General features: G+C 39.5%; 1 protein-coding gene and 1 pseudogene across 3 annotated transcripts in view; one reads left to right on the top strand and one right to left on the bottom strand.

Annotated features, from left to right (window-relative positions):
- The window catches only part of AFF4 (ALF transcription elongation factor 4), a 69,415-nt gene that overhangs the window by 43,067 nt on the left and 9,071 nt on the right, over positions 1 to 17,277 (bottom strand). For both annotated transcript variants that reach the window (XM_080922853.1, XM_080922854.1), the window contains exons 2-3: positions 4,779 to 4,905; positions 832 to 1,611 (exon numbers count right to left, since the gene is read on the bottom strand). In XM_080922853.1, coding sequence (XP_080778979.1) covers positions 832 to 1,611; positions 4,779 to 4,901 — 903 coding nt within the window. In that variant the 5' untranslated portion in view covers positions 4,902 to 4,905. The remainder of the gene's footprint in view (positions 1 to 831; positions 1,612 to 4,778; positions 4,906 to 17,277) is intronic.
- On the top strand, positions 8,121 to 8,541 carry LOC308425868 (large ribosomal subunit protein eL32-like; annotated as a pseudogene). Its single transcript has one exon. The product of its transcript is annotated as a large ribosomal subunit protein eL32-like (transcript).

The following is a 17,277-nucleotide window of genomic DNA, read 5'->3' as shown; positions in this document are numbered from 1 at the left end:
TAAAAGACAAGCCTTGAAGTGCTGGGGAAAGGTCTCAGTGGTTAAGAGCACTGCTTATTCTTCCAGAGGACCCAGGTCTGATTCCAAGTAGTCATGCGGCAACTCACAGCATCTATGACTCCAGCTCCTGGGGATCTGAGGCCTTTTCCTGTTCTCTATGAACACCAGAACACACCAAGGTGCATCAATATACATGCACATAAAATAATACAATAAATCATGCCTGTATGACAATGTTTTACTGAAATCTGTCATCCTGACAATTTAGTGTATGTTAACAAAGAACAATTCCAGCTTAGTTCTTTGATTCTTCTCAGTGTCAGCCTTTGCAGTCACAGTGACTGGCTCAGCATTTTAGCTGTGAGCATGGGAAAGCAGCATCAGAACTACACTGTATCATGATTTCTGTGGATTCAAAAGTTCCAACATTTGTCACCATAAACTATGACCTCCATTTATCTGCAATGCTATATAACAACAAGGGTAATTTTCTTTTTAAGTAAAAACAAACAAGCTATACTATCCCATAAGCCCAAAAGGAGGAAGTGTGAGCTATTGATAAATCTTACTTTTAGTCTATAATTTGACTTGTCATTTTAATACTTGAAAAACTATGAATGATGTTCCCTCTGTCATGCAAGAAGGAAAGCGCACGGCAACATGGATCCATTGAGGGTCATTCCCAAGTTGTTCTCTAAACCTTTTCTTCTTAAGCTCTTACAATTTTTATACTTCCTACTATTAAAGCAAAAAGACAGGTCCAACTCACTGAAATTTGTATGGATTACTTTATCCAGACGCAATGCTAAACACTGTAAGTGTGAGACTTACATCCAAAGGCCGGGAAGGTATTTTCAGCTTGGTGAGATGTGCTTTGCTGCTGGGCTTCAGCTCAGTCATGTTATTACCATGAGACTGGCTGCTGTAGTGCTCAGAGGACAGCTTTGGTTCCACAGACTCCTGTCCATCCATGGGCCGTACATAGGCAGTGGGTTTCTGTAACATTGAACTAGATTTTGACATCAAAGAAGGTGGGAAAGACTGACTTGAATGCTGCCCACTTGAAAAAGGTATGCGGGAAGGAGAATCCCAGTTGGCATCAGGGTCCCGAGGTGATTTGGAGCGCTGATGTTCCTTGCTATGGTGATCATTCCCATGAGACCTGGAATGACTAGAACTTAATGAAGAAGCAGCCTGGGGTTTTCCAGGGCTTGAGGACCGTGATTTGGAGTGCTCTGATCCGTGCTGGCCTTTTTTCCTGCTACTGCTGTAGGAGTCACGGTCATGCCTCTGTCCACTACCACTAGTGCCACTCCCCCCTGCACTGCTCCGCTGGCTACTGTGTCCACTTTGCAAGCCAGAGGAGCGTTTCTGAGACTGAGACGTGCTGGGTGCAGGTCCTACAGGAGTCCATTTGCTACTCTGATGAGATCCTCCATGTCTCTGTTCAAAAAAATTTGGGTTTGCTTTCTCGTCTGTTGTCGCTGGTACTGCAGGCTTGGGAATTGCAACAAGCTTTGGTATAGACCTGTCTCCTATGTAATCCTTCATCTCATCGTAGTTTCCAAGCATACTCTGAATACGACTTGATAACTTATCTTCTTTGCTAGTCTACAAACAATGAGGAAAGGAAAAAGAAAATATAAAATTAGTATAATGTGAAACAAATATCTTTCAAACTCTCTTTAATCTTCAGACTAAAGTGTTTTTAAAGATAAATCGCAGTTTTAAAAGTTAATGTCTACAAATAATCATCAAATACACACACACACACACAAACACACACACACACACACACACACACACCAACAAAAACCTAGAACCTCTCACACGCTAAGTGAGAACAACCTTTCACACTGGGTGAGTACTGCTGACTCTATCACATACTCTCAGCCCACATATATATTTCTCATAGTGAAAATATTTTATTAAAAGTATCTGAAATTAGGTGGGTCACTGTTGACTAGTGGAAGCAAGTGTTTGGGGGAGTAACTGCAGCTCACACTGACTTACTGTGCTATTTTTCCTTTTACAAATGTATCTATTATTTTATAATAATAGCGGCAGCAGAGGCAGTGGTGTGCATGCTCTAATCCCAGCACTGGGGAGACCAAACCAGGTGAATCCCTCACAAAAGAGCGAGGTCAAGGACAGCCTGAGCTCCACAGAGAAACCTTGTCTAAGAAAACAAACGAAGAATCACAACAGCTTTGAAGGATCAAATGACTTCAGGGGGTCATGCTCTCCTTTGACAGTGCCCTTCATGAGCCACTAACACATGGCAATTTGTATCATTTTTATTGTGCTGCCTTTTTTTGAGACAGCATCTCACTATGTAGCCCAGGCAGACCTTGAACTCACAGAGATCCTCCTGCCTCTACCTTCCAAGTGCTGGAATTAAAGATGTGTTCCTTTGGGGGAAAAAAGTACATGAGATTTAAAAACCCACCAAAAAAGTATATGAAAATAACCATACTAAAATACAAAAGGAAGTAAAGATTGCATTAAAACCAAGCCAAGACTAAATAACCAAGGGATGCAGCCCGGACGCTAGAGTACTACACGGCATGCATAGAGCCCTGGGCTGGGTTCAATCCCCAGTAACAAATAAACTGCCTTGGTAACATATTCCCAGCACTAGGCAGGACCCCAAGTTGAAGGTCATCCCTAGCCACATAATGAGTTTTATGCCTGGAAAACAGGCAATGTTATCTTTTAAAAAGAAAACAAAACAAAAAAAGCTAAGTGAACTACCACTATTTATTTTGAGACTGGAAAAACATTAATAATAACTTTAGATTATTTAAAAATCTGTTGATCTTAAGGAATCAAGATACATATACCAAAAACATCAACAAACAGGTTCAGTTTATTATTTTTTATATTAGGAAGTAAATAATAGTATGATTCACTGCTTTTAATTTTTTTTCAAATACCCTTTTTAGCTGGGTACACTTGGGAGGTAGAGGCAAGTGAATGGATCTCTGAGTTCAAAGCCAGCCTGGTCTACAGTGAGTTCCAGGACAGCCAGGGCTATATGAAAATATACAATCTTGAAAAAACAGACAGATGGACATACAGAGGGATGAACAAACAGACAGGAAGGGTAGGAGAGAGGGAGGGAGAGAGGGAGGGAGAAGAGAAAATACTCTCTCACTCTCTCATTATAAACCAGCAATGGTCATTACTGTCATAATGTATAATAAGTACTAAAGCTATATGCAAGCCTTTAAAGTTTTAACAACTGTTGAAATGAAACCCAAAGGCAAATGAAATGCTAGAAAGATGTCACCACTAAAGCTACATCAGAGTCATGAAAATTATTACTATTTAGTGTTCTTTTTTAGTAATTAAAAAATAAGGGCAATGATAGGGTAATTAAAAATAGCAATCAGGGGCTAGCTAGATGGCTCAGTGGTTAAGAACACTGACTGCTCTTTCAGAGATCCTGAGTTCAATTCCTAGCAACCACATGGTGGCTCACAACCATCTGTAATGGGATCCGATGCCCTACTCATAAACATAAAATAAATAAATGAATTAAGAAAAAAATAGCTACTGGGTCTGAAGAGATGGATCAGTGATTAAGCCATTGTACTTGGTTCTTCCAAAGGACCAGAGTTCAAATCCCAGCACCCACATGGCAGCTTACAATTTTCTCCAACTCCAGACCCAAAGGATATGATGCCCTCTTCTGGCTTCTTCCAACAATATACACATTGGTACAACTGGGAGTATAATCACTCATACACATAAAATAAAAACAAAAAAAAACAATGTTTCTTAAAAATTAAAATAGTAATTGACCCAGCTAATTTTTCTTATAATTTTAAAAGATTTATTATACATAGTAAATTCCAGGACAGCCAGGGCTATATAAGGAATCTGTTTAAAAGAAAAAATATTCATTTATTTTATTTATTCATTTTATGTGTGTTTTGCTACACGTATGCATATGCACCACATATGTGCCTAGTGTCTGCAAAGATCAAAAGAAGAATGCATCAGATCTCCTAAAATGGAGTTACAGATGGTTATGAGCCTCCATGTGAGTGCTGAGAATTGAACCAGGGTCCCACACAAAATAAACAAATGAAATGCTCTTAACTGATGAGCCATCTCTTTAGCCCCTTTTCATTTATTGAATGCCTCCGACAACATACTCCAATGTAACTGATAATGATTAAATACATTAGAAGAATATCAGAGAATTTAATCTATGATAACAAATGAACATACATAAGAAACATCCCAACATACAATCAATGAAACCTACTAAATAAGCAAAGGCAAGAAACACAGCACCTGTGAAAGTCATCTTTGATTGATGTTATAACCAAAGAATACAGAAAACCTAATTAACAGTAGATAATGTAGACTCACTGACAAAAACATCCCTTTGAGACAGGATTGCTCTGTGTAGCCTGCCTTGCCCCAGAGATCCAGTCTTCCTCTACCACACAGAATGCTTCAATTAAGGGCATGCACTGGGCTAAAGAGATAGCCCAATGAGTAAGAGCATGTACTGCTCTTCCAAAAGACCTGAGTTTGGTTCCCAGCACCCAAGTAGGATGGCTCAAAGCTGCCTGTAACTTCAGACTCAGGCACCTAACATCCTCTTCTGGCCTCTACAGAGACCTAAGAGTATGCCTGGAAGACACACACACACACACACACACACAGAGGCACATACATGCAAATAAATTTTTTTTTTAATCCCTAGAAGCACAAATGTCATGTAAGAAGGGTGAAAAAGTATTTAAAGAAAGATAACTCACAACTTTGTACGGCTCAGCAAAGAGAGGAGAACTAGGTGGGAAGGCGTCTTCACCCTGCTGAATTTCCTGATTCCGCCTTTCCCTTTCTTTCATGCGCAGCACATTCCGGTCTTCACGGTTCATGTTGCTATGAGGAGAAGCACAATTTTTACATCACAAAAATAAAAACTGAACATTCTGTACTGACTGTCAATTTAACACTCCAAATGGAGATTTCAGTTTCTGTCAGCTTCTGGGTAGTTACAGGCGTTAGTGCTGACACAGGATTCTGGTACTAAGCGTTACCATCCTCGACAGCCACCCAGAAAGAAAATATCAGCTACAATATAAGAAACCACTACTCTATCAAAACAACCTCATTTTTTCCAGTGCTAGGAACTGAACCCAGAGCTTTGCCCATTCTAGGCAAGCACTCTTCAACCTCTCTACCCCAAACATGACAATTTTTCAAACACTCTGCTACCTGAAAGTGAGCTAAAACTTGTACATTTAGAGGGAAAGAATTTTCTACATAAGCCCATGTTCTCTTACGATGCTAACTGGCAGTACCTTTGGTGGCATATAACCCACTCCGTCTACCACCCAAACCCTTATGTCAGCTTTCTCCTCTACTTTGCATCTACCTTATCTTGATTGCTTTTTGTCCCAAGCACAGCTTCTTTGACGTCCATCCTTATGGCAGTTTGACCTCAGCTTTGCTGTTGTTCTAGATTCCCTAAAAACGACATTTCTGCTCTAAATATATTAATATTTCAATTAATGCCTCAATAAGTGGCAAACGGAGGCTTTCAGAGACAGAATCTAAAACTAGGCTGTGTTAGTAAGTGTAACTAAAACTGTATTAAAAAAAAAATGTATTTGTGGTCAAGGAAAGACTGGGATTGTCATTTCTCCAATCATAGTAGTACTACTACATTGTCACTAGAATAAACCGAGAGGAATAGCTTATTTTTTATGAACAGCAGAGACTTTTGTCTGAATAGACAATAATGAAAGAAATTATAAAATGCTTACTAAGTGACACCAGGACCTCTGCTGCTCCTGTCCCTGAAGTTGAATTAGGATTAAACCTCTATCTTGATTTTGTTTTAAAAACAGAAAAAAAAAGAGGCGCAAAGAAACAGATCAACCAAATGAGGAAATTAGTATATATATGTAGAACCTACTTTAAACCAAGTCTGGCAGACTCCTTTAATCCCAACACTTGGAGGGCAGAGGCAGGTGGGTCTACTGAATATCCAAGGCTACACAGAGCAGCCCTGCCTCCAAAAAAAAAAAAAAAAACCAACAACAACAAAACAATAAAGGTGGAGTACTGGTCTGGAGAGATGGCTCAGAGGTTAAGAGCACTGGCTGCTCTTCCAAAGGTCCTGAGTTCAATTCCCAGCATCCACATGGTGGCTCACGACCAACTGTAATGAGATCCAATGCCCTCTTCTGGTGTGTCTGAGGACAGCGGCAGTGTGCTCATATACAATAAATAAATAAATCCTTAAAAAGGAGAGTAGAGAGTGAGAGAGAGCAGATGAGAGAGGAAAAAACAAACAAGTGGGTAAAACCAGGAAAACACTTCTCACTTATTTACAATAAGCAGTAAAACCAGTTCTGTCTTGGGACTGAAGAGAAGGCTCTGTGATGATTAAGAGCAGCACTGCTCTTATAGTGTGCAAGGTTCAGTTCCCAGAATCCAGTGTTTCACAAATGTCCTTGACTTCAGCTTGGGGAATCTGACACCCTCTTTTGGCCTCATCCGACACCAAACATGCATAGAGTAAACACATATACACACAGACAAAACATTTCCAAACAATAATGCATGGAGAGAGAGATTCTAAGTGTTTCAAATTGTGTTCAAGTTGTTTCTTTCTTTTTTTTTTTTTCTTTCTTTCTTTTTTTTTTTTTTTTTTTTTTTTGGTTCAGACTAGATGTAATATTTCTTTCTGAACATAATTTGGTAGAGTACAGGAGAGTACTGTGGAAGCCCTAGGGAGTACAGGGGCTACCACTTGTTCAGGGGACCTCAATTGGGGATATATCTGACTCTACAACCATCAGGAATAAGCTAGTTCTCAGTGGCTATGTCTTCAGATTCATTTGTATTAAACTTGGTGAAGCCCTGCTTCTTTGAGATGTGGATCTTCTGGTGATCTAGGATCTTGAACTCAGAGCTTCAATCACAGATTCCTCATTCTGCAGCTTGGTGCATGCAGAAGGACCTGGCCAATGTGAACCCTGGCCACTGTGCTCTGGGGTTTCCCAAAGGCACCACACACAATTGTCTGGAGCCTGCCAGCCCCAGCATAGAACGTCTTGTTGGTTAGGATGGTACGGAAAGGCTGGAGTCTCTCACTCGAATAAGAAAGCCATCCTTGCAATAACTCTTCACCATGTATCTGCTGACACAGATGTGGGCAACCACATTCAGAAGAGCTGCTCTACTCATCTGACACCCTATGGCCTCAAAGTAGAAATCCATCGACTTTTGCCCTTTTCTGTCCCAAGTCAAAGATGCATGAGGAGCACGAGGAGCCCCTCATGAGAAGGGAACTGAGTATGTTTTCACAGTACCAGGTGACACTGGGTGGGGCAGCTGTCCGTGCTGACAACAGGATCTTCAGTGGCTCACAGAGAAAAAGAGGCAAGTTGTTTCTTTTTAAATATAAGATTTTTACATTCATGGGGTGTGAGCGAGTTAGTGCACACATGTGCTATGCACATGTATGGAGGTTAGAGGACAATTTATGGGAGTCAGTTCTCTCCTAATGGGTGGGTTCCAGAGATTAACCTTCAAGTGTCAAGTCTGGGAATAAATGCTTTGGCCCACTGAGCCATTTCCCTGGCCCTCAGGTTGTTTCTTATATGTGTTTATAAAATTCTGGTGTAGCTAATATATAACCTACACAACATACAAAAGAAGTACACAAAAATGCTGTTATAGAGGATAAATACTGTTGTTAGAGGCTAAAACCAAAGAAAATATCCTTTAGCATATTTTGGCAAATTGATAAATGTTATTGCAGTGACAATCAAGTTTCAGTTAGGACTGTTGAATTAAGACACTGCCCAAATACAAAGCTACTTAGAGCCTAAAGGGCAGACTAACTACCAATTTCCTAGATTCAAATCCTGAAAAGTGAGGCTGAGACAGAAATCACCAGTGAAAGTGCATGGTCATCATGCTTAAGCTTGGAGTTTCATCTCCACCACCAAAAACAAAGGCCAGAAAAGGAGGTGGGGCTAAGAGTGGAGGGAGAGACAGAGAGACAGAAAAAAAAAGACTTAATGTTAAATATCAAACAGCATTAAAAAATTTTTTTTCAAGAATGTCAAGCAGTCTTCCTCAACGCTGCCTGCAAGGTGGCTGCCATCTATTTTGCGGCATCATGGCTGCCCTCCGGCCTCTGGTGAAGCCCAAGATCGTCAAAAAGAGAACCAAGATGTGTGAAAATCAAGCGAAACTGGCGCAAACCCAGAGGCATCGACAACAGGGTGCGGAGAAGATTCAAGGGCCAGATCCTGATGCCCAACACTGGTTATGGGAGTAACAGGAAAACCGAGCACGTGCTGCCTAGCGGCTTCCGGAAGTTTCTGGTCCACAATGTCAAGGAGCTGGAAGTGCTGCTGATGTGCAACAAATCTTACTGTGCTGAGATTGCTCACAATTTGCTCTCTAAGAACCAAAAAGCCATTGTAAAGAGCAGAACAGCTGGCCCTCAGAGTCGCCTATCCCAACACCAGGCTACACAGTGAAGAAAATGAGTAGATGGCTTGTGTACATGTTTTGTGTTCAAATAAAACTATACAACACACACACACACACACACAGAGTGCCAAACAGTGGTAGAGTATGCCTTTAATCCCAGCACTTGGGAGGCAGAGGCAGGTGGATTTCTATGATTTTGAAGCAAGCCTGATATACAAAGTGAGTACCAGGACAGCCAAGATATATGAAGAAACCCTGCCTCAAAAAACCAAAAGAAAGAAAGAGAAAAATAAAAGAAAGAAAAGAAAAATACCTTTATGTTTGTGTTTTGTGGGTTTTGTTTGGCATTTTTTGTTTTTCAAGACAGGGTTTCTCTGTGTAGCCCTAGTTGTGCCGGAACTTGCTCTGTAGACCAGGCTGGCCTCAAACCCAAGAGATCCGTCTGCCTCTGCCTCCCAAGTGGTGGGGTTAAAAGTGTGTGCCACCTTTCTCTCTTGCTCTCTCTTGCCCCTCCCCCCACCCCTCCTCTCCCCATTCTCTTCCCCCCTCTCTCTTCACATGCTCATGGCCGGCCTCTACTCCTCTACTTCTTTCTCCTCTCTCTCCCTCCTTCCTTCCTTCTCTCTCTCTCTCTCTCTCTCTCTCTCTCTCTCTCTGCCCCTACTACCCTCTTAACTCCCCACCCCATGCCCTGAATAAACTTTATTCTGTACTAAAAAAAAAAAAAAAATTGCGCCACCACGGTCTTTGTCTATCTGTCTGTATTTGTGTGTGTGTGTGTGTGTGTGTGTGTGTATGAGTGTTCTGCCCACATGTTCATGTATGTCTTAGATCCCTTGGATCTGGACTTACAGACAGCTTTGTAAGTGAGCTGTCATTGGGATACTAGGAACTGAACTCAGGTCTTCATGACCTTACTGGTGGGTTTTATACCAATGAACATCTGAAAGTAATTCAGGTTTCCAAACCCTTCTGCTTAAACTTAAAACCATCAGAAGCAGCTATTCTCTCCTATCGCTGAAATATTCTAACACTATTCCAGAGATAAAGGTCATGAAGAGAACAATCTTACAATCTCCCAGTTGATATACTGAACTAATACTATAGAAGCCAAGTAGATTTAGTAATTACTAAACAATACTTCAACAAAAGACGATACATCCTTCTCACATATACAGACCATGTCCCAGTACAGAATTGCATGTTAGACAAATAGCAAATAAAGCAAATCTCAATAAACCCAAAAGGAATGTAGGGTGTTCTCTAACCACACTGGGGTGAAAGTAAAAGTCAACAGCCAAAGAGAGTCTGAGGAAATCACAAATATGTGGCAATTGATATATTTCCAAAGAACAAATGGGTTAAAAAGAAAGTTGAAGGGAAATAAGGTATCCTGTAAACTAATGAAAACAAAACAAAACAGCAAAATTTGTGAGATGCATTAAACATCGACTTCATAAAAGAAAAAATTAGGGCTGAAAAGAGGGTTAGGAAGCTAAGAGTAATTACTACTCTCGCAGAGAAACAGAGTTCAGTCAGTTCCCAGCACCCACATGTGGCAATTAACAATCTCCTGTAACTCCAGTTCCAGAGGCTATAATGCCCTCTTCTGGCCTCCGTGGGCACTGCATGTGCGTAGTGCAACACAGACATTCAGATACCTACACACATAATAAACAAAAAATTGAGAAAAAAAATCCAGCTCAGGATTTTTTTAAAAAATAAAAATAGAAAGGGGGCTGGAGAGATGGCTCAGAAGTTAAGAGCACTGGCCGTTCTTCCAGAGGACCTGAGTTCAATTCCTAGCAACCACATGGTGGATCACAACTATCTGTAATGGGTTCTGATGCCCTCTTCTGGCATGTAAGCATACATGCAGACAAACTATTATATATATAAATCTTAAAACAAACAGAAATCAGAAAACAGTTAAGTGTCTTGGTCACTTTTCTAATGCTATGAAGAGACACATGACCAAGACAACTTATAAAAGAAGGGCTTTGTTTTGGATTCATGGTTCCATCAAGTAGGAAGCATGGCAGCAGAAAGGTAGGCATGGGACTGAGGCAGTAACTAAGAGCTTATATTTCTCTATATATATGCAATTAGGAGGAAGAGTGCTAATTAGAAAATGTTTGGGCATTTGAAACCTCAAAAACCAGCCTATGACAGACCTCTTCCAATAAGCCATACATCCAATTCTTCCCAGACAGTTCCACCAACTGGGGACCAAGCATTCAAATATATGAGCCTATGGAGGCCATTCTCGTGCAAACCAGTGCTGATGAGATTCAGAGGAACTGGTGTTCTTTGTGTACTGCTGTAAGAATACACAAATGGAGCAGCCACGATGGAAAAAATGTTTAATGATCCCTAAAACCTTTAGCTTAGGCACTGGAGAAGTGGCTCAGCCATTAAGAACACTAGCTGCTCTTCCAGAGGACCGACATGGTAGCCAGCAACTGTAACTCCAGTCCCAGGGGTTCCAATATCCTTTTCTTGCCTCTGCAGGTAGTGCACACACATGATGCACAGACATACATTCTGGTCAACACATAAAAGTAAATAAAACCTAGAAATCAAAAACAAAACAAAACTTTAATATGAGTGCAAGAGAGATATAGCCCAGTGGTAAAGAGCACTTCCCGCTCTTGCAGAGGACCCAGGTTCAGTTCCCAGAACTCACATGACAGATCTACAACTATTTATAACTCTATGATCATGGGATTCAATCCCTCTTCTGACATCCATGAACATAAGGCACATATTGTGGTACATAGACCTACATGCAGGCAAAATACTCATATACATAAGGTAAAAAATATTTTTAAAAAATCTAAAATCCTTTAACAGAGAATTACCAAATGGTGTACTAATTTTACTTCTAGGTATATACTCTAAGAAATAAAAAGTAGACACTGAGATCCTTGTACACTAACAGAAGCATCATTCACAATAGTCAAAAAAATGAAAGTAAGGTAAGTGTTCATCAACATAAGCAAACTATGACATATACAAATAATAAAATATCTTCAGCCATGAAACTCTGCTACAACAAAGATTATCCCTGAAGACATTAGGCTATGTGAAATAAGCCAGATGCTGATGGACATACATCATCTAATTCCTATTAGCAAGATACTTAGGATGGACAAATCCATAAAAACCAGAAGAACAGAGGTAAGGACAATGGGAAACTACCATTTTATAGTATACCAGAATTTCTGTTTGGGATGATGAAAAACTTAAAGGCAGTGCTGATGGTTGTATAATACCATGAATATACCATGAGTTACATACATAATAAAATAGTAAAATTTTATACTATATGTATTTTCCCATAATTAAACCAACAAGGGTGGATACATTATTTATAGATACACATAATCTACCAAAGAATAACTTATTTATCTTTTAAAAATGTGTTTATGTGTGTGGTTGTGTGAGCTTAAGTGCCCACATACAAGGGGATCTTATGAAATAGATGAGGGCATTTGATCCCCTGGAACTAGAGTTACAGTTGTGAAGCTGCCATGTGAGTGCTAGGAATCGAACCTGGGTCCTCTGGAATCCCTGAGCTATCATTCTAACCAACAAAATAAGCTTTTTTAATTGAAAAGAATTCAAGAAGCATATGGTAAAAATAAAAAAATATATTCCCAATTAATCAGAAATAATCTATTTTCCATAAATAATGACATTAATTTTATAATTTTTTAAATAAATTTTTAAGTTAAAATTTTTAAATAGTTTAAATAATGTTGGGCAAGGCATGGCAGTGCAGGCCTTTAATCTCAGTGCTTGGAAAGCAGAGGCAGGTAGATGTCAGAGTTCAGCTGGCATAACAAACAGTTTCAGAACAGCTGGGGCTATAGAGAGACCCTGTCTCTCAGCAAACAAACAAACAAAAATGAAGTATTGCTTTAACATGGCCCTTTCAAGTGAAGCTCAAAATCTGTTATGTCTCCATCCCCATTACTATCTTATAACAATTATTCTACTTAAAAGAATAAAATAAAATAAAAGGTCATTCAACTACCAGATTATTGGTGGTTTAAACTCCAAACATTACAGTGAGACTTAAGCTGATATTTCAATTATTTTCAAACAACTGCTACTTGACTTTAACTTTACCACAATGTACTATGTTTAAACACAAAGCCTCATGGACCCAAAACCCCTCTTGGCCTCATTTGCAGGATTTCTCTACCCATGAGAACTTACTAAGAAATCACTTCCTACCAGGTAAGGAAATAAAGAGTACACATCTGGAGATCAAAGCCAAACTAACAAAACATCGGGTCCCAAGACAGTATTTTATACAGAAGGGCTCTTGTCCCAGAGCCAGTGCTGAGAAGTTGTACAGTTTTTAGTTTCTTTTGTCTTCTCAGGGCTGGGGATTTAACCTAGTTCTTCAGTAATGCTGAGCAAAACCAAACCAAACCAACAAACAAAACTGTCCACTACTGAGCTTACCATTCCTCTCTCATCTTCAGATGTAAAATACAACAAATATTAAAACAAAGATAATGATTTATAGCATTTTGCCATTGTGTGTATTGTACTTGTTTGTGTAAATATATACATGTGTGCCTATGGAGGTCAGAGGTCAACTCTAGATGGTTCTCTCAATTGCTTTTTATATTCGCCAGGCTAATTGAGCCAGGCTGTCTCACTGAACAGAGAAGCTACAGGAATCTGCCTGTCCTTCTCCTTCCCTAGTCCTGGGAAACTTACTGAGTTACCTCCTTAGCCTGCCATTTCTATTTCTTAATCAAAACTAACTTTATTTTATTTTCCTTTGTTCAAGTTGGGGATCATGTAGCCCAGGCTGTTCCCAAAATGGCTCTAGTGCTCAGGAGACCATGAACTCCTGATCCTCTTGCTTCCACTTCCCAACTGCGGGAAATAAGATTTGTATCACCACACCCAGCTCTTAACCAAGCATCGGTGTCACTTCAACCTTCTGTTAGCCTGTCTCATAAACCATTCTCAACCAGGTCCAAGGCTTCCTCAAAGCTGCACAGCCTTCCTTTTCCTATTTCAGAAAGTATCCCATTGAGTCCTATGGTTTTTCCCTGATCCTAACTTATTCCACGAACGAATGACTTTCTCTTGAGACAAAGATCAAGAAACAGAATATCAAAAATAAAAGACAGGGAGGGGTCAGGTAGTGGTAGCAAACATCTCAGCACTCAGCAGGCAAAGGCAGGTGGATCTGAGTTCAATGTTAGCCTGATCAGCAGAGCCAGTTCCATGACAGTTAGGGCTACACAGAGAAACCCTGCCTTGAAAAAACAATTTGAGGGGCTGGAGAGATGGCTCAGCGGTTAAGAGCACCAGCTGTTCTTCCAGAGGTCCTGAGATCAATTCCCAGCACCCACATGGTGGCTCACAACCATCTGTAGTGGGATAATACCTTCTTCTGGTGTATCTGAGGACAGTGATAATGTACTCGTATATACTAAATAAATATTTTTAAAAAAAAAGAAAAGAAAAAACAATTTGAAACTATACCTTATCACCTATCAGTTCTCAGAGTGTCATCATCTGAGCCTATTCTCTTCTTTCCTCCTGGTTACAAAAGAAAAAAAAAAGTTCTTCTTATCAAAAGCAATCTCCCACAAATGGTTATCTTCTGGATTATCAACAGTTCCTGCCATCTCTGAAACAGCTTCACCTTCTTTCTCTCTATTGAGCCCTTTTAATCCTATCCACCACCATTTAAATATATTTTTCTTCTTTAAAAGGCCAGGGTAATGCTGAATATGGTGGTATGTATCTGTAATCTGAGCACTGGAGAGGTAGAAGCAGGCAGAGTTCAATGAGTTCAAGGCCAGCCCGGTCTATACAGAGAACTCCAGACAAGTCAGAGCTACATAGAGAGATCTTACCTCAAAAGGACACAAGTAAACACAAAACAAACAAATGAAAAGATTGTCCCATTTGAGATTTTTGTAACATAAATGTAGGTAGTTACTTGAGAGGAAGAAGCAGGAAGATCAAGTTCTTAGCCAGTTAGGGTTATTATACAGTGAGAACTTGTCTCAAAACAAGAAAATTATTGTAATCTAAAACCTAAGTCCAAAATTTTCATTATTCAACTTTACCTATTTTATAAACCCTTTAAAATTTATGAGTCTGGCTGGGTAGTGGTAGCGAACATCTTTAATCCCAGCACTCAAACTGCAAAAACAAGTGGATTTTTGAGTTTGAGGCCAGACTGATCTATGGATCATGTTCAAGAGCAACAAAGAATAACTCTGTCTCGAAAAGTAAAACAAAAGTTATGACTCTGAAAATAACCTACATACACTCAGACCCACGTGTGTACTCAGACTGCTCTCTTTACTGAGATGAACGTCCTTTATCCTCCCAGTTATTAATACATCCACCACAAAACACCACATACCTACTTCCTCTAGGAACCTTCCAACACTTCTGTGTCATTAAAATCACTTAATTCCCAGAGCATTTCTTTGTATCTCATTTGACACTGGGCACTTCCCTCCAGTAGCATTGCTATATTTCCTATCACTCCATCTCCTTAGTAGGAACCCATTCCCATATCACAGGTTCTGGAGAACAAGTCATATGGCTATTATTTTAATTTCTACTTTCTTCCCTCCAATGCTTAAATCAGTGACTAGCATACAGAAATTCAAAACAAACTGTGATGTTTATAAACGTCACAACTAAAGTGTTACTGCCTCAAAAAACAGACGATGTCAGGAGTATTCACTAAGGGTGGGGTTCAGCACACATCTAACAAAAGTGAAATAAGGCTTTCCTAAAATCATTACTATTCAATTAAAGCATTAACAATAACAATTTACAAATTTTGTTTTTAAGGCAACTTTTCTGAAAATTTATACCTATACATCTATACACAAAAATATTGCATGCACCATCGGGTGTGATGTCACACACATGTAATCCCAGCGCTCAAGAAGAAGGCAGGACAATCAACAAAAAAAGTCCAAAGTTAACAGAGGCTAGGTTTAGGGGTGAAAAAAGGGACACAAATAATCAATTTTTACTTTTCCTTAACGCCCTATGCTTGCTGGGACATGGTAGTGTCTTTAATCTCTACCTTGCCTATATAATGAGTTTCAGGACAACCAGGGCTGTATAGAGAGACACTGTCTTTTAAAAAAAAAAAAAAAAAAAAAGGAAAAAAGAAAAAGAAAAAGAAAACTGTGTAAAATAAAGTTTTCAAAAATTCACCAAATACAAATAAAGGCTGCCTCTCCAGGATATCTGAACACATAAACACACACACACATACACACTCAAGGATGCATATACATATACATAGATAAATGTGAATTGTTTATTTATTTGAGATAGGGTCTCATATACTCCAAGCTAGCTTCAAACTAGATTTGGTGTTAAAGATGACCTTAATTTCTGATCTTCCTGTCTTCACTTCTCAAATTGTGGGAGAACTGGAATTACAGACATACATCACCAAACCTAGCTTACATGCTGCTGGGGAGTGCCGGGAAAAAGAAAGCAGTGTTAGCCCTGTACTTGATTCAACAACTACTTAGTACATATGTCTAGGCCACAGACTAGACTAAAAATGTAAGAAGTAAGCTTTCCTTTAACCTGGGAGATTTGGTTGCAGCTAGCCTGACTAGAGGCAGGAAGAAAGAGGGCTATGTGAGTTGTAGGCAAAGAACCCGTGCAACAAACATGAAGAACAGGGAGGATGTGGACCAAGTATGATGCTTATGCTTGGCCCAGGGAGTGGCACTATTAGAAGGTGTGGCCTTGTTGGAGGAAGTGTGTCACTCTGGGGCTGGGCTTGGAGACACTCCTCCTAGCTGTCTAAGGATGCTTAGTCTGTTCCTGGCTTCCTTTGGATGAAGATATAAAACTCTCAGCTTCTCCTGTACCATGCCTGTCTGGATACTGCCATGCTCTTATCTTGATGATAATGGATTGCACGTCTGAACCTGTAAGCCAGCCTCAATTAAATGTTATTTATAAGACTTGCCTTGGTCATGGTGTCTGTTCACAGTGATAAAACCCTAACTAAGACACCAAGTATGGCTAGAGAACACGTTTGAAGAGCAGAGATGCAAAAGCAGACATGAATGAGAACATTTAGGGCCTGAACTGACAAGTAAACCTTACACTAAAGGATACTATCTCAGTGAATATCCCAGAGTCTAAGTGCTGACTTCAATGTTTATTTAAAGATAATATACATATTCAAATAGCCATAAATTTATCATTATAGTTTAACTAAAACTCAATCAAACCCAAGATTAATAAGAGTGTAACGAATGATTCTTGCAAAAACTAGACCAACATTTAAGTATGAAAATATGTAGCTTTAGGACTGATTTTATATTTTTAAATGTTATAAATTATATATTATATTTAAATACATATTTTAATAATTATATCATACATACATACACACACACACACACACACACATATGGAAAGTAATCTATCACTGAGCTATATTCCCAGCCCTGGGTTCCTTAATTTTGAATTTTGATTTCAATAATACTAATATTTAACATGCACAAATGTTACATTAAACAGGTTTAGTAACTATAAGCCTTAGCCAGGCATGGTGGTGCATAACTTTATTCCCAGCACTTGGGTTTTGAGTTCGAGGCCAGCCTAGACTACAATGTGAGTTCCAGGACAGCCTGGGCTGTTACACAGAGAAACCCTGTCTCCGTAACAACACCTGTAAGCCTTTATATACTAATTCGTGGAAATCTAACCTTACAACACCATATCGGCTTCTAAGTTGTCTGTGGTGGTGTGACA

The sequence above is a fragment of the Micromys minutus genome (assembly GCF_963924665.1).
Source record: "Micromys minutus genome assembly, chromosome: 10".
NCBI classification, from domain to species: Eukaryota; Metazoa; Chordata; class Mammalia; order Rodentia; family Muridae; genus Micromys; species Micromys minutus.
This window is presented reverse-complemented; position numbering and strand designations above follow the sequence as displayed.